Source organism: Hipposideros armiger, unplaced genomic scaffold, assembly GCF_001890085.2.
Source record: "Hipposideros armiger isolate ML-2016 unplaced genomic scaffold, ASM189008v1 scaffold_1130, whole genome shotgun sequence".
Taxonomy (NCBI): Eukaryota; Metazoa; Chordata; class Mammalia; order Chiroptera; family Hipposideridae; genus Hipposideros; species Hipposideros armiger.
Window position 1 is genome coordinate 288,039 of NW_017732480.1, and position 23,610 is coordinate 311,648.

General features: G+C 40.4%; 1 protein-coding gene across 1 annotated transcript in view; it reads right to left on the bottom strand.

Annotated features, from left to right (window-relative positions):
- The window catches only part of CTTNBP2 (cortactin binding protein 2), a 162,777-nt gene that overhangs the window by 91,379 nt on the left and 47,788 nt on the right, over positions 1 to 23,610 (bottom strand). The window contains exon 3 of the mRNA XM_019632351.1: positions 2,200 to 2,424. Within this exon, the coding sequence (XP_019487896.1) occupies positions 2,200 to 2,424 (225 nt within the window). The remainder of the gene's footprint in view (positions 1 to 2,199; positions 2,425 to 23,610) is intronic.

Consider the following 23,610-nt stretch of genomic DNA (forward strand, 5'->3'; position numbering starts at 1 on the left):
ATATATATATATATATATATATATATATATATATATATAAAGGAATTGAAGATGTTTGGTTAAAATATTTACTTTCCAGACTAAAGGTGACAGGTAATTTTGTTGCTAAAAAGATGACTTTGGTGTTTCTGGTCTTATCAGCTGATGTGATATTTTCTTGGTAAGATTCAGGATAAGAGTACAAACTGCGACTCTTGTCACTTGGTACAATCTACAGGAACAAAATATCCTTTAGGGAGACAAGGTAGCAATGCGTATCAGAGCGATCCTTCACTGAGACCACACAGCCAAGGAATTTCACAGTAAAGGACTCCTGTATCCCCGTTATACATGAGAGACAGATCTCAATGGCTCATTTCACATTAGCCTCTCAGGACCCATAGGACAAAAACAATTTCCTTTCACTCCCAGCCAGGTTGGAAATGACCCAGTCATTTAGAAACAAACAGGATGTAAGTTGATTAGAAGAAAAAAAAATCAGCTAGATAATAAAATCTTTGATTCGACTCAAAATAAGTTTCTTTTTTTCTCCTACAAGAGAAATGATAGATAAAAGGCAAAACTTAAGTAAAATTTAGGAATGCATGCATTTTTACATATTAAGTGAAAACTATAATGAAAACAAAATATTTTCTTATTTTTTTGATAATGCAGCACAAAATCCAGCAGAACACTTTATTATGAAATAGCTCATTTGACATGTTAAGAACATAATTGAAATGTGTCTCATCCAAGAAATACAGATGATCTCAGTGACATCAGCTGAAATACACTGGCTCTTGCTTACACAATTCTGACAATCTCTAGAGACCCCAGAGGTTATTTATAGGGCTTCGTACAGGGTTTACACTGTCCAAAGTGAAACTGTTTGATTCTGCCTCCCATCCATGGAAAGCCTTCTAGCCTTTCTTCTTTACTAGTTTACCCAGTGCTTAGTTTTCTACCATATGACATAGTGATGAAAAAGTCTGCTTTTATTCAACACTCAGAACGCTGACCTACATATCCTACATATGTTAATGCAAAGATATAATTACAGGGAAAAACATATATAAAATGACAGTATCACAAATATTTAGAGTGCAGTGCATTCAGGTTAACTGTCAAAGGTGTGACATGTAAGCTATAATGAATTCTCTGAAAAGGACAAATAGAAACATTTTAATTCATGCATTATAATGGCTGGAAGAACATATTGCTTTTAATTCTAATTATTCTAGACATCATTAGCTTCTCTGATTTTCTCACTCTTTTCTAATAAAGGGACTCAGTAGTCTTGGCAGACTATTGGGGAAAAAATTTTGATTTAAACTTCTATGTCCACATGGCTGATATTAGTAAGCTTTTATCACTCAGGACTCTTTGAAGCATGTATTCACATGCAGCAAATATGTGTGTGGGGGTGGGGAGATAAGGAGTGCGGTGGAGGTTGGTTTAAATGAAACACATGTGATCAGGAGCCTGGAGGTCTGCAGCAGACACAGCTATCAGACCCCAGAGGCAAGTTGGAGACTAACCAGGACTTCGAACGACATGTAGGGAGATTGCATAACCATGCCAACTTTCATTCTAGTCTCCACATGCTATTTTCATTTTCCAAAGAAATAATGTAAACATTTTTTTATTTCAAAAAACGATTTGAGACAGAAGCTGGATAAAGTAAGTTGGGGATGCCACCGTATGATCAGAGCCTGGTTGTGTTACTGGATCACCCACATAGCAGTTAGGCATGTCTTATGGCACCAGAAAAGAGAAGTCCAAAGGAAAAAACATATATGTGTGTTTTTCAACAAAGCCTCAAAGTCACCATTATGGGAAACAATTTCTTTGTCATACTTCTTTTATAGCTTAGAGTATTTTAAAATTTTGAGTTACAGTTGAAAAGGGTCACTGGAATCTGTCAACATTTTGCATTTCTAAGTACTTGAAAATGCTTCTTGAAAATACAGTATTTAAAAACAAAGGGTAAACGGTATCAACTATATGGTGATAGAAGGAGAACTGACTCTGGGTGGTGAACAACACAATGTGATATATAGAGGATATATTACAGAATTGTACACCTGAAACCTATGTAACTTTACTAACCATTGTCACCCCAATGAACTTAAATTTTAAAAAAAAAAGGATAACCTCAGAGATGGTCTCTGCACTCTCCACTGTGTTATGGAGAAAATGACTGTTGGGAAGTCTCAATACCTTCTTTTGTCTGCTCTCAGCAGCAGCCAGCTGTGCGGACATCCTTTCTTGCATTTTCCTACAGTGCGCCATGACTGCTTCAAGGATGGAGAGGGGGTTGGTGCAAACGGCCTTCTTCTCTTTATCACAGGCACCTGCTTCGTAGTCTCTCTGGAGTGCCAAGAATGGGTCGTTTAAATTAAATCTTCCATACCGTTCCTGGATAAATACCTCCTTCCTGCGAGCCTAGAACAAAATCAGAGGAATGTACTGAAGAAAGAAATGAAAATATACAGAAAGAAATTTATGAGAAGGTTTTGTGATTACTTTTCCAAATGGTATCCAAAACGGTTGTGAGTCATGGCTTACAAATGAGGTCAGGTGGTGAGCCAGAGGTCAGAGCAATTTGACCCCATCCCTGAGTAGCCTGGCTTGCCATTTGGTCTCCTTTCAAATTTCCTTCTTTTAAGTACACTGCCTTTTAAATTACAAATGATGCAAATATTTTTTCTCATGATGCTCACTCCTTCAAGGATCTGAATTTTAGGTGCAGTGTTTTCTAATTTAAAGTAAAATCAGACAGGACAGATTAACAATTAAGTTTCAGCAAAAGTTCAAAAATAAAATTATATCTGTTGATAGAACTTATATTTCACATAATACTTACCAAGGTAAGTCACAAAATATAAATCTCCTATAAGTTTTGTATAGCCAGAAAGAATTTATAAAGGAGAAAATACTTCATGACATTTTTTAGTCAACAATTTACAACATTCACATTTTGTGAAGTTTTACCAACAACAACAACAAAAAAACCTCGAGAAAATTTAAGAAGGCACAAATATCTCATCATTGAAGGGCATTAAAGTATAGTTCACAGTGTTGACAAAAATCATCCAGCCTAAGAGAAAACTCATAAGAGTTTATTTGAGCCAAACTGTCGACAACTGCTGGGAAGCAAAATCTCAACAAATTGAGAAAATACTCCGAAGAATGGCAGTTTTACAGTTTATTTTATACATAAAATCAAAGGAGAAAGGTTACATGAAATCAACTGGTGATAGAGGGGGTGGGAGAAAGCAAAACGGGGAAATCTCTGGGATTGGATAAAAGTAAATTGGAGAGACAGGTACTTCTTTTTACATAGGTGGGTGCAGGATAGCAACAGTTAGCTTTTTACAGCACATAGAGATGGCAATCAGGAGACAAGCCTAATAATGAGGAATTTTGCAGTGTTCAGCTATGGTCCAGAAAAAGGATTAAAGGTGTTATCTTAGGTACAGAAAGACAACAGGGCTACTGAAAAGGCACAGCTTAACTTAATGAGGAAGCTGAAGATGTGACTTCCCACCATGGCCCACGTAAAAATTGTGTGTGTGTGTGTGTTCACACCATCTTAGTTTTAGTCTCCTAAGCTTGTTAGGTTTAACCTGTGGCCCCTTTTCCGTTCACAACAGAATCCCAGGGAAGATTCTCATTTTACTCTAAATGTCAGTCCATCAGCGTCAAAGTTAATTGCACATCCACATGGGCTAAAAGCAATGTTCTATAATTAGCCTACAACAGTCTTTGCATTAAATGGAAAACAGCAGTAGAAATATATTGAAAATTTGCAACATTTTCCTAAGTCAGGTCATTTGGAAGAACCACTAGAAAAAAATTATTCTATGTCACTGCCAGTGGAAAAACGAAATTACTTTATAATAAATCAAGCTTAGCTGTCCAAAATTAAAGCGTGGTTCCTAAAGATATATCACACACAAAAAGTAACTACACTGAACAACTAAACTTTTCCATCTTCAGACCACTGTCAGCAAGCCAACAACTAGGTAAACACAGTGCAAATGACAAATGGGAAAATCAACATTTCTTTGCCTAATACCAAATTAGATTAAGAAATGCAATTTACAAAAACTCCAATTTCACCACTAAATTTAAGCTCGCTTTTAGGGCATTATTTCAAACTTAAAAGTCAACAACATGGTTTGAATCAAAAAATCTTTTGACATTTCTAGAGTCTTCAAATTCAACTGTGTAATCAATACACTGAATACGTATCACTTTGGATGTAATTTCAAAAGCAGTTTCATTTTGTCCATCACCTTTCTCCTACTTTTTATTCAGTCTGGTAGTTCATTGCCCACCCCTGGATGAAAACTTGGGAAAGCCCCATGGTTTTTCTAATTCCTTTTATCTATACAAGTCTATTTACATGACTTTAAGACAGAAAAGAGCCCTCCTTTGGCTATTAGAATGACCAGCTTCCTTTCCCCAGCTGGGATCGGATTCAGGTTAACAAGTACAGGCCTTGACAGAGGGTTTGGGAAAACCTCTCTCTTTTTATCTAAATCTTACCCGCCCTTTCTAGGCTGTTTCAGTCCTCTCGGGGTTAGAATGACTGGAAGTAGACAATGGAGAGGAGGGGAGCAGGAAGTGCTACCTGGCTGGCTCAGTGGCTAGACAAGCCTCGCCTGCCTCACGAGTGTGGCGAATATGTAAAGCCCATCAAGTGCTTGCTGACTTTAGAGAGCCACCCCTCTCCCACTGCTGAGGCCCCCTTCATCTATAGTTTCCTCAATGTAGGTCATAAATTTAGGACAGACTATGGAGTCTAGTAAAAAATGAAAACATAAGGTCCTTTGTTAAAAAATGTATTAAGACTTTCAAGCTGGTGACAGCACAGCATTTAACCAAGCATGGGGCCCTTCTAAGTGCATGGCCCTTTGCAAATGCACAGGTTGCACACCCATGAAGCTAGCCTTGCATACACTCCTGATGTATGACCTAGAATCCAGTTTTGGGGGGCTAAGGTCCCACATTCTCCAAACTTCTCCACTAAACAGGACCTGAGTCAATCTTAGTCCCACTCTCCGATGCCCAGGGCCCAACAGTCTATAGGAAACACTAATCTTCATCGACACAAAATCGTGGCGTGCAAGGTGACTGCTACAACCACCATTCTGCCATTTCCTCAGGATGCCTGCTTTTCATTCCAACCTGCACTGAGCCCCTCCACCAAGATCTTCAGGAGGAACCTACTAAGCCATTCAATTATCTCCTTGAAGCCCTTTTCTCTTGGGATGAAGGCAGAAACAACAGGATGGACCAGGGTTCACAGCACCATTCTTTCCAGAGAAATGCTCTTTGATACAAACCTTTCACTTTAATCTCCAACAGCGAAATTCTTTTTTTTTTTTTTAAGAATTTATTAGGGAATTGGGGGAGGGGAACAGTGTTGGAGAATCGGGGAGGGGGAACAGACAAGTTGCTGTCCTTTGGTTCTTCAATCTAGTTGTGGAGGACATTGCTTCACTGGCTCATGTTGGTATTATCATTGTGCTCTTCTCAGGCAAGGCAGATCAGTCGCCGGCCTCTGGACAGCCGCCCACAGCAGCTCTTGGCAGCTCACACTGGTTGCTGGCCGCTCACGCTGGCTGCTGGCCACACACGGTAGCTTATGGCAGCCCACTGCAGCAGGGGCTACAGCCTATGCTGTCGCCGGCGACTCATGGCAGCCCAGCTCCAGGTTGAGCTGTTGTTCACCATCTTAGCTGTAGAGGGCAGGGTCACTGGCCCACATATGAGATCCAAACCGGGGCCCTGCTGCTCAGAGCTGGCGTCCCAAGCCAGGTCTTAACCAACGCGCCACTTGGCCAGCCCGCGAAATTCTTTTATATCCTCAATGTGGGCAAGGAGTTTAAAAGTCAAAACTAGACTTCAAAATCTCTTCTGAAAATTTTGTATCTTTGTCCTAATTTTAATATCCAATATTTATCATTATGGATCCCCTGGTACAACTTACATTTTAACAACCAATTATAACTACCTGATGTCATGAAATACCAGCATATTTTATGACATACAATACTTGTCACACACGCAAGCCATTTCTTAACCACACAGGTTCTTCATAAATCAGAATTGATAAATGGGTTAACATGCGTTTTTATATAAAAGATAAATGCATATATCATTTTAAGTTCATATAGACTTGATGGTCAGAAAACACTTAGTACTATGTTTTTACTAGGGTGAAACAGTTGTGTGTGTGTATTTTTGTTGTTTGGTTTTGTTTTAAAATTACTAGCTTTAACTGATAGTCTCACTGTGACATTATTGAATGTGGGCAAATTTCTTTCTGCCGAAAATGTATAATTATATGTATACAGGATCATAAACAAAAAAATTACCAATTGATTTGCTTTGCAAATGTGGACTGCCAGGAACCTTTATAATGAAGGGCCAGATACATACATTCGGTTCTTTCAAGGGTAGAAGTAGTGACTCTATTTGCTGCCCTTCAGTTCAAATTATTTTCTAAGTTCCTTGTGATTTTGTCTGACATATGAATTATAATTTTTCAAAAATTTCCAGATATTTGGAATTTTCCTAAATAGCTTATTGTTATTGATTTCTCATTTAATTCTTTTGAGGTCACTGAATACATTCTACAAATGTCGATTAATTAAGGTGGTTGATAGTATTATTCATATTTTCTGTTTTTACTGTTTTATTTCTATCAACTACTAGTTGTTTGTCAATTATTGAGGTACGCAAATCTACTATGATTATGAAATTGTCTATTTCGCCCTTAAATTCTGTCATATTTTGTTTCATACATTTTGAGGCTCTGTTACCAGTCACATACTTATGTTTTTGTAATAAATTGTCCCTTTTATCATTATTAATTGTATTATCTGTATAATAGTGGGTCTTTTTTTTACTCTTCTATTCTGTTTCCATTTATCTTTCTATTCATAATTTGCCAGTACAAATGTTTTAATTTGTATTATTAAATGCTACCAACGAGTAGGACAAGTTTCCTTCACAATATCAGTTTCTACAAATTTCTTTGCTACAAGCTCATTCTTCTAGATGACAATTAAATTTATTTTATCAACTTCTAAAAAAGGCAATTATAATTTTCATTGGAATTATGTATAAATGCAACACATTTGAGAAAAGAAGACATTTTCATAAAATTAAGTCTTGCCCTTGGAAAATTATGCTTTAATGTCTTATAAAAGTTTTACATTTTCGAATCAATTAGCATAAATGTAAGAATAAAGGAATCCTTTTTACGTATCTTTGGCAATATCCCCACTTTCCTAATTATCTGTGTACAGTACATATTTCATCTTGATTAAAATTGCTAAAGCAGTTCTCAATCTTGGCTGCTCTATCAGAATCATCTGTGTAACTGCAAACCTAGCTTTGGCCCAACACTCCATCGGTAAGTCTATCAAGATCCTCCAAAATGCTAAGATTCCCCAGCCAAGGTTAAGAACAAATAACCAATTTCTTGCTCTTTTTTGCAATTTTATACCATTATTTATCTTCATGCTTATTTCTAACTAGGAAAATCTTTAGGTCATTTATTTTTTTCAAGCAGCTTTTGGTTGGGAATATTTTACATCTTTGCCAATCTCAGGATGATTTTATTTCCTTCTTACACGATCACCACCTCGTCTGGGTGAAAACGTTCTTGGGTGGCATCCTTTGACACTAAATCTTGTTTCATCACCTTTGGCATTCAGTGGTGCACAGGTGTAAGTCTGAAGCCAGGCTGAGTTTTCTCCCTTTCAGGTAAGCTGTCTGCTTTTCTGCCTGATTAAATCAATTTGTTTCTAACCTTAAAATTAATAAATTAATAAATACCATTCAAGTTATTCCTAGTGTTGGCTGGTATTGTCCTGGCATGTAGTCTTTTTAATCTAAAGATCCTGCTACATTTTGGTTGCAGGATCCATTCCATTTGTTCTAATCTTCTTCAAAAACGTCAATTTCTCTCCTGGTGGGTCTCTGTCTTCTATTGTCCACATACATATATCTTCTTTTCTACCACTTCAATCACTTCCACTGGGTCCTGAGAGATCTTAAATTTCAATTTTTTTCTAGTGTTGATTTTTCACTATTCTAATGTATGGTTCCATTCTTCTAGTGTATTTTAAATTCTCAAAGCAACCATATTAGGTAGCTATCATTAGCCTCATATTATAGGTAAGAAAACTGAAGCACTGAGAGGGCCGGGGCTAGAAGTGCACCTAGGACACCCTCCACGCTCTGCCTCCAAGATCTATGCCCCTTCTCTGCTCTTTTTGTCCCAGCTTTGCAGACAGCCCTCTCTCTCCTCATCAGTCTGGCTTACCCACCATTGTCTCAGTTCAAAGCCTATGTTTCCTTGAATTTTAAGACAGGAACCAGATGCTATCTAAAAATTACTTTCTAAAATTTACTTGTTTCTCATATTTTTGTCAGATGTAGGTTGTTCCTTTTCATTTTAAGTGTTATATTCTTTGTTCTATGTCATACAATCTTTCACAGGCTTTTTTTTTTTCTCCTGTTTACTCCATCTTTGAACCAGGAGTCAAGCCAGAGCTGGTGTTTATCCATAAACAGAGCAGGTAGAATCTGCCTGAATATTGTTCCTCTCCAGCTGGTTGTCATTAAAATGCTTCTCTAATACAGGGAGTCAGGGGGCAGGCAGATGCAAATGTATGCCTTTCAGCTGAGAGGAGTGAGAGGAAGTAGAGCCACAGCCCCTTCGCAGGAAATGGGCCCCTCTGTTAGGTCCCCCTGCCCCTCCCCAAGCCCCCTCATCCACCGTCACTCCTTGTGTGTTAAGGACAAGGAGTCTTTTCGGCTGTGGCTGCCCACCAGGTGAGAGGATGTATCTGTGCCATCCCCTGTCCTGACAGAATATCAGGGAGTGGCCCTGATGCCCAGACGGCTTTCTGGTGATTCTTCGCAATCATCAGAGGGATTTCAAGCCACAACCCCCATCTCTCCCACAGTCTGCCCTGGCCTCTCTGAATCCAAGAAGGTAGGAGTTGGCTGTCTCTTTTCAAGTTACAGTTCTATGTCCTCAGAGAGCATCACAGAGTCCCAGGAAGTGATTCAGTTCTCATTTATCTCTCATTCTGGTCATATGGACATTACATCTAGCAGATACAACTTTGTTTTTTAGGACATAGGTAGTGAAACAGTTGAGCAAGTGGGCTTAGCGATCAGACAAAATGGATTTGAATACAGACTCTGCCAAAGCACTTGGGCTGATTACCTTACTCCCCTGGGTATTCACCAGTTCCGTGAGGATAACAGAGTTTATTAACCCAGTGTTTTGTTATTGTTTTGAAGGATTAATGAAACAGTGTATGTCAGGTACTTAGCTGGGTGCCTAGACAACCATGAACATGTACTAAGTGACAGCTGTCATTTTAACAATGATGAGACTTTTCTAAGTAAGTTTTTGTCTATTTTTATATCCTTTAGGTTATCTCATTAGAGAAATGGGAAGCTGGGAGTCAGATGCCAGTGTCAACGTCTCCACAGTATTCAGAGCTCCCAGGAGTTTATCAAGCCTACGGTGTGCTGGGTGACTGTTTCCACATGCGCGTCCCCGCGTTTACGAATGTCTCCTCTACTGCATCACATGCCATAAGGGAAAAGCCCTGTGCTTCTCAGGTCCATTATTCCAGAGCCCCCTCTGGATGTGGCAGGCCAAACACTGACACGCTACACATGAAGTATAAAGCAGGGTCAACATGCTCGCATCATCAGAAACACACCTGATTATGGCACTCCATGGACAGAGTGATAGATTCTTTTGAGAAATCTTTTTTTAAAAAGGATTACAGAGCAAAAAGCAAAGACTTAGATCAAAATACAACAGAATCCTATTTCAATACTAAACTCCAATCATGAAGTCAGTTCTAATGTAATAAAGTGGCGTGTCCTAAAGCAGCACACTCAGAGAAAGGAGATGCGGTTATGCCAGTAACTTTACAAGCTTTGCCCTTATTAATGGATGTGATTTTCAGCTTTCAGGGTAAATTTAGATATAAACATGTCAACATTCCATTTGTAGCCCTCAAATAACAAATGTACACAAGCCACTCATTTGCTGAAGTTCTAAATCAGATTCTTTATGTTAAGTTTTGTAAGGCTTCTATAATAGATACTGAGTAAATTCATAGAATTTTCCAACAAACTAAATAACTCCATCAAAAAATGTATCAGTTTGTGACATTACATTGAACCAGCAAATGAACAGCTCCTGGTTAAGAGACAACATAGGACATCTGTAAGAAAATATGTTTTCAATGATTAAAAAGAGAGTAGAATTTTATTTGACCATTATTTAACCACTAATTTTAAAATAAGAGCTTGAAAAATTAGACTTTTGTTGAGTGGTCTGATAATGTCCGGAGCAGCCCTGACACTGTGGGGCTTTCTGTACCCAGCACACTGGCAGGGATTCTGTGGGTCCCCCACTTCATGGGTGCTCAACCACTGAGCACCCATTCCTGTTCTAAAGACCCCCAAACAGGTTTTTTCCCCCACTTGCATTTTATTCACATCATCATGACTGCACAGAAGCATTTTCTCATTTGGCTTTAATCATCTAGCACTTTTGACTCACAACAAGAAAAAAAAAAAAACCATCATTAAACATCTTGCCTAAAATGAACATATAAGCAGCTATCCAAACAAACAAACCTCAAGAGAATGCAAGGTAACTTCCTTGCAATGTTTCAGTATTTCAGGAATCATAAAGTTCACCAATATGATAATTCCAGAAATGCCTACTTATTTATGGCTGGAGAAAAGAAACCTGGAAACAGTAGTGGGTGTGGGAACAGTGTTAACAGAAGCATTCCCACGCATAAATTTAAAAAGTGAAAAACAAAGAAATCAAAGCTCGCCTACTGGGGATAATATAACAGATCATTTCTTTGGGCAGAGGTGGTGATTAAAATTTTTAAATGCACTCCCTTTTATAACTGCAGGAAGCTAAAATTGGTTTGGTTAAAAACAAAAGTCCCCAGGACACCAAGAGAGAATGACGGATTCAGAATTCTGTTCTTGGTGCTACACCCTCTCCCAACTCCCTAGGGAACCACCTTGGTCACTGAGGAGTAACTCACCCATCCCAAGAACTGCCGAGCGTCTAGGAAACATACACAGAAAGATCTCAACAGTCTCACCTTCTACCAGCTGAAATGACTCACTGGCTATCAACAATCAAGGGAAAAAGGAATGTCAATGGTTTGAAAGCACTCCTTATTCAAACCCTGCCCATAATTTTAGCCCCATTAAATGTTCCCCAGTCCCTGAAAGAATGTATAGGTCCTGCCACTCCCATAGCAAACCAGAAAACTGGCAGCTGCCAGAGAAGGGTGCTGCACAGGTCACAGGACAACCCTGGGAGAAAGCAGAGTCCATGGAGGGCAACTGCATCAAATGTCTGCAATAGAGAAGACGTGTACTCCTTGGATAGGCTGCAGGTGTGCAAACCATGGGTTGGACACTCCTGGCTACTCTTAAGTCAGAGGCACAGGGAACCAGCAGGCAAAAGGTGAGGGGAAGAGCTGACCTTGTTCAAGGGACAGGCAGATCTCAGCAGGACAAGTGCCATTTGCAGGAACGGGGTAAGAAACCATTTAAGATCATGCAATTTTGTCATCCTTCATTGTATTTGATGCAAAAACAGCTGACAAGCTAAGAAAACGCTTCATAAACCATCAACTGTGGTGCATAGGTTGGTGGGTATTAATAATACAAACTCTGTCCTTCATGGCAGGCCTGTTTGTGTTGGTTCACATTAGTAAAAATACTCAACTATTTGTGCTTCTGCTAGACTTTTCTTTTTACATGACATCATTTATTCAGTGAGAATTCATCCAGCAAGGTCTGCACATGGGCCATTTGTCTCCAGCAACCAGCTGCCCCTGTCTTCTTTATTGGGCTGGGCATTTGTGGGCAAAATGGGAAGGGGGTAGTGTGTCTTAACTAGTCTGTAATAGAGAATAAATGATAGAATACTGTAAACATGTGCTACACATTATGAAACAGTGAAATGTGGTGTCTCCTCCAAATGAGTTTAGGCCAGGACAAACGGTAATCATTTCCTGAGTCTCCAACATGATTTATGACTGGCTGTGATCAATTTCTGAAGAGTAACACTGAACTATATTTTTAAAGTCTATTCTTGTAAGTCTGTTTTCTCTTCTTCGAGACATGCCACCCACTTTTTCACTGAGAGCCTCCGTGATCCCAGACCAGATGACACCAGTCTTCTGTGTAGGTGGCACATTACACTGCTCACTGGAATTTGCTGCAGGAAAGGGGACCAGGCCCCTGCCCTTCCCACCCCCTCTATCCTGGAACAGCTCCTGAAGGCGTCTGTTTCAGTCCTTTAATATCCTAGTCTCCCGTTGATATTCATAAGGCTAGTGAAAATGAAGTTAGTTAGGATGGGACTAAGGTCGTCAGCCTTTGCCAAAACCATGTCAGCTCTGAAAACTGATTAGCTACCTGGAAGTGTCACGTAACTAAAGCCTGTGGTCCCAGTCCCTCAGCCAGAGCAGGCAATGCCACCATTCATGTTACAGGTAATCATTTCCTTTTCACCTGAATGCCTTTGCTTTGTATACAAGATCCGATGATGCTGTGAAACTTCCCAGAGCTCATACATCCCTAGGAGCTAGGACTAGGAATGGGGCACCCACACATGCTCTCTCACCCATTCCTGCAAATGACTATCTCCCCTCGGGGCTAGCCAGTGGGAGAGGGCTCTCACTGAGCTACCTCTGTGCTGTTCCAGTAGGTGCCCCAATGAGAATCACACCCACAGCCCTACTCAGAGCAGCCCCACATTCTAACTGACTGACCTAACTGCACATCAGGATTTACAAAAGAGGAGCTGGCAGGAGCACAGATGAGGCCTCACAAGAGTTGTCTGAATCAGTACAGCAATTGCATTTAGAAGATACCTCTACAATAATATGCTTGGCAGTAAACGCACACTGTTTTGCCTGGATAGTCTATTTTTAAATATTGGTACCAGGCACATGGATACTTGCAGCTGTGTTGGAGAAGTAAAGGGTAACATGTACTTGCGAGTAAGACTGGCATCCATAGAAACAATTCCTACCGCATTATATATAAATAACAGTATTAATAGAAGAGTCACCAATATGGCAAAGAATCAGTTTATGGAAGGAAAAGTCTTACTAGCCCATTCCCAAAATAATTCTTTTTGAAGCTGACTTAGTATTAGTAACAGTCTTGATCTTATTAGTATTTGCTAATATTAAAATGACCCTAAGAAAGAACAGATTTTTTTTTAAAACACACACACAACACATGAAGTGTACAAGGCATCAAATTCTCTTTACGTCATAAAAAATAATCAAATAAATGCACTTCCGGAAGTGCATATATATATTATAGTGTCTTTGTTATGATACTGTTGAGCCACAAGGTCACACTGGGATGACAACATCCAAGGCTCCATGGATACCTCTTATGGTCAAATTCACCAGCACTATGACATACTAAGAATCCACCCTAAGATACTAAACCCGTGAGCCCACGACTGAGTGAAAGGACCAGAGATGCATATCGGAACACGCGAGGCATGGCATCCCTCTTCTTCCCTCTCACTCTTCCAGTGTGAAGAGCTTGGGAATAAGATTTGGAAATCAGAGTAGAGAATTAGACATCCAAACATACAGGGACTGGGAGGAATGTTGTCCTCAGAGCTGGGACATTGTTTGAAAGAACAAGAGTCCCAGGAAGGCATTAGCGCCACTAAAGAGCTGATGGGTTTTGCAGCAGCAGCTTCTAACTGTTCATTATAAAGGCTTCGTCTGTGGAGTGAGCACCACTCTTCCGGCTATTCGGCCCTGGAGGCTACCCGCTCCTCACAGGAAATAAACACCTCTCAGTCTGAGTTAATTGAAAAAGTAATTATTGTTTGTGTTTCACAAGGTCATAACTGGAATTTACATTTGAACTACCCTTTGGGGATGAATAGCCTAGATTACCAAATGGTCCAAGAATCCTATTGGCTAGAAAAAGGCTAATGACATTTCCACATGTAAATTGTTTTTTTTTTTTCTTTAAGTAATGAAACTTAAGGTAAGGTAAGGTACAATTCTAACTGTGGGTGATATATTTCATTTTACAGTCAAACACTTGGAGAAAGATAAAACATAAAAATGGCTTATCTAAGATTTTAGCCATCCCCACCCCCCATTCACCGAGAACCATCCAGGAGGCCCTGGACCATGTGGATAAGCGAAAGGATCAGGGCTTACAATTTCTGAATATCCTCACCTCCAACAGCCTCCACTAGAACTCTCCCTCAACATCCTCACGTCCTTGGATGCCATCATGACCACACAAAGGTCTCAGTGCCTTCCTTTCCCCAGCGCACATTTCTCCAGATGCTTCTATTTCTTCAAACCATGACTTCTCAATACTGTAAGCCTGGGTCCACCCAGAATCTGCCGTCTGCGCTCTCAGGAGGCTGAGCGTACTTCAAAGCCAACACACACTTGAAGTCTCCAAACGCACCTGGGCTCAAGACTACCTCAGGTTTGGTGACTCACACTGGCTTGAAGGCATCCTGTCCTCCCACATGGCCCTGGTCCCATGGTGGACATTACAAACATTCTCTGTGCTCCTAACACATCCTTATTCTCCTCAGGACATTCAGTTTTGCTTTTCTCCTCATGCTAGTGATCATTTTCCCCCCAGTACTCACAATAATCTGTTCCTTCCCTTGCTACCTTTCTTTCAGAAAAGTAATCGTTCGTACGTCTCTCTGTAAGTTAATTATATCTATGTATGCCTTGCCTCCTTCCTGCAGGTAGAAACAAACTGCATTCGGTAGAAAAATCAATTCTTTCCACGCACTTCATCCGCCTGCTAAATAAGCTAGCCTCCCTGTGTCATTGAACCCGGACAACTCAGTCAGCACGTAAGTGAGTGGATTGGTTGCTCTATCCCCTACATACCTTTCACCTCACATATTCCTGCTCTGGCTGTGGCACCATCACCCTACCAGCCCACCTTAAACCTGAGTGTCAACAGAGACACCTCTTTCACCCCTCTTACCCACAGCTCATCAGTCCCGGCTTATCACTGCTACACCCTAAATGTTGCTCATATGTATTCCCTCCTCTCTATCCCAGCCATCGCTAACCCTTGCTGTCTTTCACATTAATGCTAGCAACAGTCTCCTGTATGGTCTTCACATCTCCAGACCCGACGCCCCTCCAATCAATCTTCCTCTTGGCTGATAAGAAGGGTTGCCCTGAAATGCGGGTCTAATGTATGACTGCCTTGCTCAAAGTCTGTCAAGTGCTGTTTATCACTTAACAATAAAGCCCAAACCCTCATTGAGGTTGTCCATTACCTGACGCCTTAATCTCCCTCTACTCTCCTTTTTACATACTGCTGCCCACCCTCCTTCTCCTTACCGCCTAAGCTTTGCAACTCTACTTTCTCATTTGCTATATTCTTGATGTGTGGCACACGAGGCGTCCGCTGACTAGGGAGAGCCTGTCCCTCCCAGTGCTAGGTGATGATTAGAGACAGCAAATGGCCCCCCTGGGAATGTGACTTTCATATGCAAACCAAGCAATCTAGAGCCTGTGCCCCCCTTTATCAAACTCTCACACATCATCCACTATGCCCTGCCCCAGTCACCCCAGGGCCGGGTATCAGACAGCGAGGGGCAGTCCCTATATCATAGAGCCTTCTGAAATGATCCCAACTAGCCAATCCTAAACCTGCTTCCTCACCTTACCTACTCCTTCACAGGGAAACCCCAGCAAAGGCCTTGCCTAGCCACGCCTTCCCATTGCCGCTTCTGCCTCCTGACCCACCGGGTGCTTCCCCGTGGGGCTCTGAGCCAACGCGGTGCCTGGTGTTTCCAGGGATCCGAGGATAAAAACCCTCTTCCTTCGTAACGGTCATTTCCAGGTTTGCATGTCTGCCCGTATCTGATGAAAACGAATCCTGCGTACCTCTTAAAGTGGGCCGACTATTTGCTACTCCACCACAAACAAACGTATTTGCTTGAACGTCCACCTCTCCGCTCTCCCCCAAAGCAAGGCTGTACTCAAAAAAGAGACGGGCCACGCTCGTGTTTAACACGAGTCCTGCGCCCAGCACACAATAAAACCCAGTGAATTATTTATAAATCAACTGTACATTAACGGTGTTACTATTGAACGGTGATAATGACCAGCTTTGCTGCTTTGAAACAGAGTTTTCCAGTTAAGAATTTCCGCTGGAAGAACAAAAAATTGATGAGTAATGACCTCAGCTACAGCTTACTTTCAGTTATTTAAACTATCCAAAATATTGGGTTGTCAGAAAAGTCATGACGCATTTTTGCAATGAAAAATAGAAAAAATATGTCATGACTTTGCCAACAACCCAATATATAGAGAGATAGAAGATGAATAAATAGATATAATATCGTCTTCCTGGTGGCATAACCAGTCAAATATATGGACTTTGGAATGAATTTTCATGCATATATTTGGCTATGCATGGCTATGATATAACCTTAGAATCTACAACAGAATAGCTTCCAAAAACAGAGAAGACAAGCAGATTCTGAAATAACTGGGAACTTATGCAAATTTCCTTTTTATCTCCCTACTTAAGATTCTTTATAATTCACTCCATTTAGGAAATAATGTCAAGATACATCTAAACAAACTGATCTCTCTTCTTCCTCAAGGAAGGCAATTTAAAATTTCAATACTAAGTTGTTAGAATTCAAGGTAAATACATAGCTTGAGAAAAAGAATATTTACCTATATCAATTTATTAAAGAACTGTAATAAAATTAACACTTAGAAATGAATAAACGTTACTTTTTAAAGTGTTGATCATAAATTTCTCCATCTTAACATTTGGAAAATCTCATTTAGGGCATTCAGTCTACTGCTTTCAAGAAGTGATGAGCTTTTATAATTTGTTCTATTTTGTTTTGATACACAGACTAAATTCTTTGGTCCACATGGAAGGTGCTAGGTTGTGTTTACCTATGTTCTGAAAACAAAATAATTCTGACCCTTCAAAAGCTACAAAGCCAAAAGGTTCAGGTTTTACTTGTTTTTTTTAAAGGGGACTCCTGGAAATGCCTCATAGTTATGCAACAGTGTTCCAATTTTCCTACTCTCTTCAGATAATTACAAGCATCAATAAAAGGAAAAACAGCTTATAATGCTCATATCCTTTGGTGGAATTCTGAACACCAGTAGGCAAGCTGCCATGCGTGGATGGGTGCTCTAACCACCACGCTTCCCATGGGGGACGGCTGAATGCCTTTGTGAAGTGTCTGCGGGCGCCATCCTCGCTGAGCCCCACCGACAGCACAGGAAGATATCTGTGAGTCTTGTGCACATGAACTATAGTCACACTAACTCACGTGGTTCACCATGTTTACAGCTACAGCATCCAGTTTAGCATCTGGAAAGAGACGGGAGGCTCTGGAGACGCAAAGCCACATGATTCAGTCCAGAATGCAGGCTCTGGTTTCCAACTGCCTGGATTTGAATTTTGGCTCAAATTTTCTCAGCTCTGTGACCTTTGCCAAGTTGCTAACCACTCTACGCCTCAGTTTCTTATGCATAAGAGTTAATAAAACTTAGATCATAGGACTGTTTTAAGGCTTAGAGAAATAATTAATGTCTAGTGCGTAGCATGTTGCCTGACACAATGACACGTGTGCAACTCTGACGCTCTCAGTAAGAGAGGCTAAGATAACTTACACGCCACTTATCAACTACCCAGGCTAAGTTAGGGCTCCCGGGCAAAGTACAGAGCGCTTCATTGCCAAGAATGATTGATGTTCCTACCTCCTCCTGCTATTTCAAGTTTTAAACACAAACCATGTCCTTAGATTAGCAAGCTAAGAACTGCTACTAAATTTTTTTTAAGACTTTATTTTTTAGAGCAGTTTTCGATCCACACTAAAATTGAGGGGAAGGTACAGAGATTTCCCACACACCTCCTACCCTGACATACATAGCCTTCCCCATTATCAACATTCCCCACAAGAGGGTATGTTTGTTACAAATGATGAACCTACATTGACACATCACAATCACCCAAAGTCCACAGTTGACCATAGGGGTCAATCTCAGTCTTGTACATTCTATGGGTTTGGACATGTATGACATACCCACCTTTATAGTATTATACGGAGTAGATTTGCTGTCCTAAAAATACTCTGTGCTTCACCCATTTATCCTTCTCCCCATCCTCACTCCTGCCACAACCACTGATCTTTGACTGTCTCTGTTTTGCCTTTTCCAGAATGTCATATATCATACCGTATGGTGCCTTTTCAGATTGGCTTCTTTTACTTAGTAATAAGCATTTATGGTTCCATCATGTCTTTTCATGGCTTGACAGCTCATGTCTTTTTAGCCGTGAATAATAATACCCCATTCTCTGGATGGACCACAGTATGTTTATCCATTCACCTATGATGGACATATTGGTTTCATCCAAGTTTGGATAATTATGAAAAAAGCTGCTATAAACATCTGTGTGCAGATTTTTGTGTGGACGGAAGTTTTCAACTCCTTTGGGTAAATACCAAGGAGCATGATAGCTGGATTATACGGTAAGAATGTTTCATTTTGTAAAGAACTATCAAACTGTCTTCTAAAGTGGCTACACCTTTTTGAATTCTTGTCAGCAATGAATGAGAGTTCCTGTTGCTCCAAGTCCTCACCAGCATTTGGTGTTGTCAGTGTTTGGATTTTGGCCATTCTGTGTGTAGTGCTGCTAAATAGTTTATCATTTTGTGCTTTTGTTTCCTCTCATGTTTTTCTTTATAAAACTAAAGCTAGTGGTCTTTAAGAACATGAACTGAGAGGGCGGCCGGATGGCTCAGTTGGTTGGAGCGTGTGCTCTTGACAACAAGGTTGTCGATTGACTCCTGCATGGGATGGTGGGCTTTGCCCCCCCACAACTAGACTGAACACGGCGACTGGACTTAGAGCTGAGCCTGTGCCCTCCAAAACTAAGACTGAAGGACAACAACTTGACTTGGAGCTGATGGGTCTTGGAAAAACACAATGTTCTCCTTCCCCAATTCCCCAACACTGTTCCCTTCCCCAATAAAATCTGTAAAAAAAACCAAAACAAAACCATGGACTGAGATGGTTAATAACTGTAACTCTTGTAGATGCCCTATCCTCCAATTCTATCAATGTACTTTTCAGAGAAACCAAGGCCAGTCTTGGTGAGTGACACTGAGTTCTGCCTGACATTTTTTGAGTTCCTTGGGTCTTGCCACACCTAAACATTCTGTAATTTTTCAGTTACATGAGCTAATATATTCCATGGGAGATATTTGGTTTCCATCATTTGCAACCAAAAAAATTTCTAAATAACATGACCCTGAATTCTACATGTTTGTAACAACACCGCCACCAATAACAACAAATGTTCACTTGTTAACATCCACCAGCCTGATAAACTTGAACTGCTTTCTCACCTCCACATGCACGCACAGCCAGTATCCTTTCCAGATTCTTCTCCTCTCTTGGTACACCCTTACTGCCTTCTTTGCTCTTATATTCTTGCTGTCATTTGCCCTAACCAGTGTCTCCCAGTTAAAGAAATACCAATTACCTACATATAAACAAAGGCCGAGAGGCCCCAGAAAGGTGGCAGCTACCTGGTGCCTACAGGTCCCAGATTATTTGACCTGTGTCTGTCCTCAAAGCCTCACCTCCAACAACTCTACCCCACACACCAGCCCATTTGAGTCCAGCCAACTCACAAAGACCATGACAGAAATAATTCATTGTTTAGAAGCAAACATTTCTGGTGCAGTTTATGTGGCAATAGGTACTAAAATGTTGGCCTAAGGGATACAGTCTCCTGAGGGGAGATACGTAGACTCTGCCTAGGGGTAAGTACCATGAAACAAGATGCTCAGTATACTGAACAGTTTCAAACCTTCCCAAGCATCAGTGCCCACCCTTGGTGTTAGCAACCACTATGGAGAAATGAAGGAAAACCAGACTCCTAGGCCACAGGTCAGGCAGAGTTCTGCCCCCACGGCCAGTGGTGAGGTAGCCTGCTGAGCTGCAGTTTCTCACTCTAAGAACGGAGCGCGTCATAAAGGATGCATGGCACAAAACATGGGCATGGTCTCTATTCAAATATTATTAAAGAGCCTAACAAGGCATTTGATGCCCTGTTTTGGGGCGTAAGTTAGAAAAACTACAGGCAGTTCTTCTCTTGCATAATCGTTATGCAAGGAACAAAAGGGATTTTTTAAAGTCATTAACATATATTAATTCTGCAATAATGACAGGCCCAGTCTTTGAAAATTATCCTACCTATTAAAAGGATTTATAGATCTAGATTCAGTCCTTTTTACAAACCAGCTGTCTCACAAGTGATCCAATTTGGGAGACTTGGGGCGGAAGTTGTCCAAATCTATTCCCTTTACAAGCTTCAGTTCTTACATCTCACCTTGGATTGTGCCCTGACAAAAATGTTAATGAAAACAGTGCATATGGAACTCTGAAAGAAACCTTCACTAGAATAAAGATTTCAGAACTTTCTTTAGTTTCTCTAGGCTTGTTCCTATAAATCTTTTTAATAATAAGCATTTATGTAGCATCTGGGAACCACTGTACCATTTTATTATTTAGAATTTCTTCATTTTTTTAAAAGTGTTTTCCACATTTTTATTTAATAATGTATAAGAATGTTCCAAATGGGAGCTTTTTAAAGCATCCTCCAAAATGCAATTTCCATAGGTTCATGGTCATTTCCCAGAGAAACATATTAAAATTTACTTTAAGGCCTCCCTACCCACCCTGTCTAAAGTAGGAATCTACTTATTAGTCTCTTAGCACAAAATCTAGTCACAATTAGTAACTTTTCCCCCCCGGTTTGTTCCCATTAATGTATCTGGCACATCACAAGGGCCAGGAAACTGTTAGCTGTTACTCTTAAGAGTTTGCATATGCAGCTGCATTATATCCTGAAAACCACATTAAGTTAGCTATTTATATTCCATTTGTCAAAGCAGTAAACTGAGATTTAAAGTATGGCAATAATTTTTCTAAAGTTACACAGCTCACACAGGCCAAGTCTGGACTTAGTCCCAAAGATCCACCTTAATGCTTCTAGTAGGTTGGTAAAATCCTCTAGCAATGCCTGAAGGGATCACAATAAGTGAAAATTTTCCACACACTTACCATGGGACAAATCACTGTATTTAATATGCTAGTTTCCAAGCACTTGGCTTTGTTCATGTGTTCTCATGAGCATTTCAGTTAATTGAATAAAAATGCTACTTCTATCTAAAGAAAAACAAGGTCAAATCTGTGACTCAGGTGCCACCTGGCAGAGTGGCAGAAACCTGGTGGCACGTCTGGGCTCTGCGCTGCTCCAGTCCTGACCAGCTGTGGGACTCAGCACTCAGCCTCAGCTCCCAGCCAATCAGCGCGATTCCCTCAGCGTCCCGTGCTGTAACACATTTCACTCTTTTAAAATGTCCCTAAAATGGTTTCAAAACATGCTTTGTCCAGTAAATGTTTTTTTATTAAATTATTTTTTCATTAAGTGTTTTTTATGACCATCAATTACTCTCAGGAAAAATAAAAATAGAAGAAATCACTAAATAATCAAATCTGATTAACCTAAACTTCTAAGGTTTAGACTCAAATTATTTTCCTGACTGAAAGATTCCCTAATTTATGTGGGGTATAGAAATTAATGAATAAACACATACACATGTTTATATGTGTATATGTGCATACACACACAAAATATATACCCAAACGCCTGTTCATACATTCTATAAATATTTAGGGCATATTTTAAAGGTTTTGAAGGCTGAAAAGTATAAAGCCATAATTAAATATCACAGTTTGATTGATCCCATTGAAACATTTGTCATTCCAGAAATAAGCTGGAAGGGGAAACAATCATTGTTTGCACACAGCAGGACACTCACAACAATCCCTCTCAGAGACTGGGAGGGGCTACTTCTGATTCTTGTCAGCATCCCAGCATCAAATTAGGGTCAGACACACCTTTTCCCTGTCCCCCAGCACCCTCCCCCCACATCAAACTGGCATCACCCAGGTGCAACGTTTATAAGTACATGCCACAGACACCGTGCCCTCACTTACATGGTTAGCTTCCAATGGCTGCAAGGACTATGGCTCCATCTCTTTGGAACACAGCCAAGGCTTCTCCTGCAGGCAAGTCCTTCTAGCATTGCTGGGAAAGGCTGTGCTTTCCAGCCGGAAATCTAAATTGTGAGGGCCAACCCCAGGTAATCAACAGAGACTGGTTAGCAAGGACTCTGGAGGAAGAGGACATAGCTGAACGTGAAGAAGCTGTATCTCAAAAGCCAAATAATCTGTCCAGTGGTTCTCCAACTTTTTGTTCTCAGGACTCCTTTATACTCTTAAAAATTATTAAAGACCCAAAGAGCTTTTGTTTATGTGGGTTATAGCTATTGCTATTTAAATTAGAAATTAAAACAGAAAATTTAAATCTACACATTTTAAAACTATAATAAACCTACTGCATGCTAACATAAACATGTTTTTTTAATCACTAAATTTTCCAAACCAAACAAAGAGAAAAGAATGCCATTATTTTTTATTTCTGCGAATTTCTTTAATGTCTAGCTCAGGGGTTGGCAAACTTTTAGACGGAAGAGCCGCCAGGGGTCAGCAAACTGCGAGCCTCTGAAGTAAAATTGAAAATGAAAATAAAACAAAACTATCATAGTTTCATTTATAAAATTTTTAAAGGATATTATTCACATAATGGTGATTATGTAAAAATGTATTTATGGCTCTCGAATAATTTTTAAATTGTTGTGAGGGACAGGATTGGCTCTTCCAGGGGTTCCAGACGGAACGTATTCAAACAGCCGCATGTGGCTCATGAGCCGTAGTTTGCCGACCCTGGTAGCTCAATAGAAAACAGCCAGATTCCCATATCTGCTTCCTCATTTGATCTGTTGCAAAATCACACATCACAATAGCCTCTGGAAAACTCCAATGTGCACTCACGACAGAAATAGAGTGAAAAAAAGAACATAATGTCTACTGTTAGGAAAACGGTTTCGATCTCCTGGACTACTCAGGACTACTGGGGACGCTGGATATCCTGAGAGCTGCTGGTCTATACCCCGCTACTCGGTCTTTCTTTTCCTTTCATCCCCACCCTTTCACGAAGTCTTCTGGAACATTTCAAACATGTGTCGGTTTTGCTACAGAGAATGAAGAGCCCTCAGTACACACTGTGCCAGGAAGTTAATTCGAGAACAACAACCCCCAAACATCAAATGTCAAGGTGGTGGAAGCTCTGGACCTCGAAGAGTCTGCCCCACAGCTCTCCAAGGATCAAGCGTCAAGTCAAAGCTATGGCCTATGGGGGAGCCCCTTCTTCCCACCAGAAATCACATGCGTAAGAATGCAAAAAGGGGTGGGTTTGATGAATACGGGACTATATACCACACAGAAAGTTGGAGACACTCACTGGTGTGGTCAGATAAAAGATCACTTTTTTCTCCCATGATGGTTGAAAAATGATGGAGTACTAAAAAGAATATAAAGTCAAAGC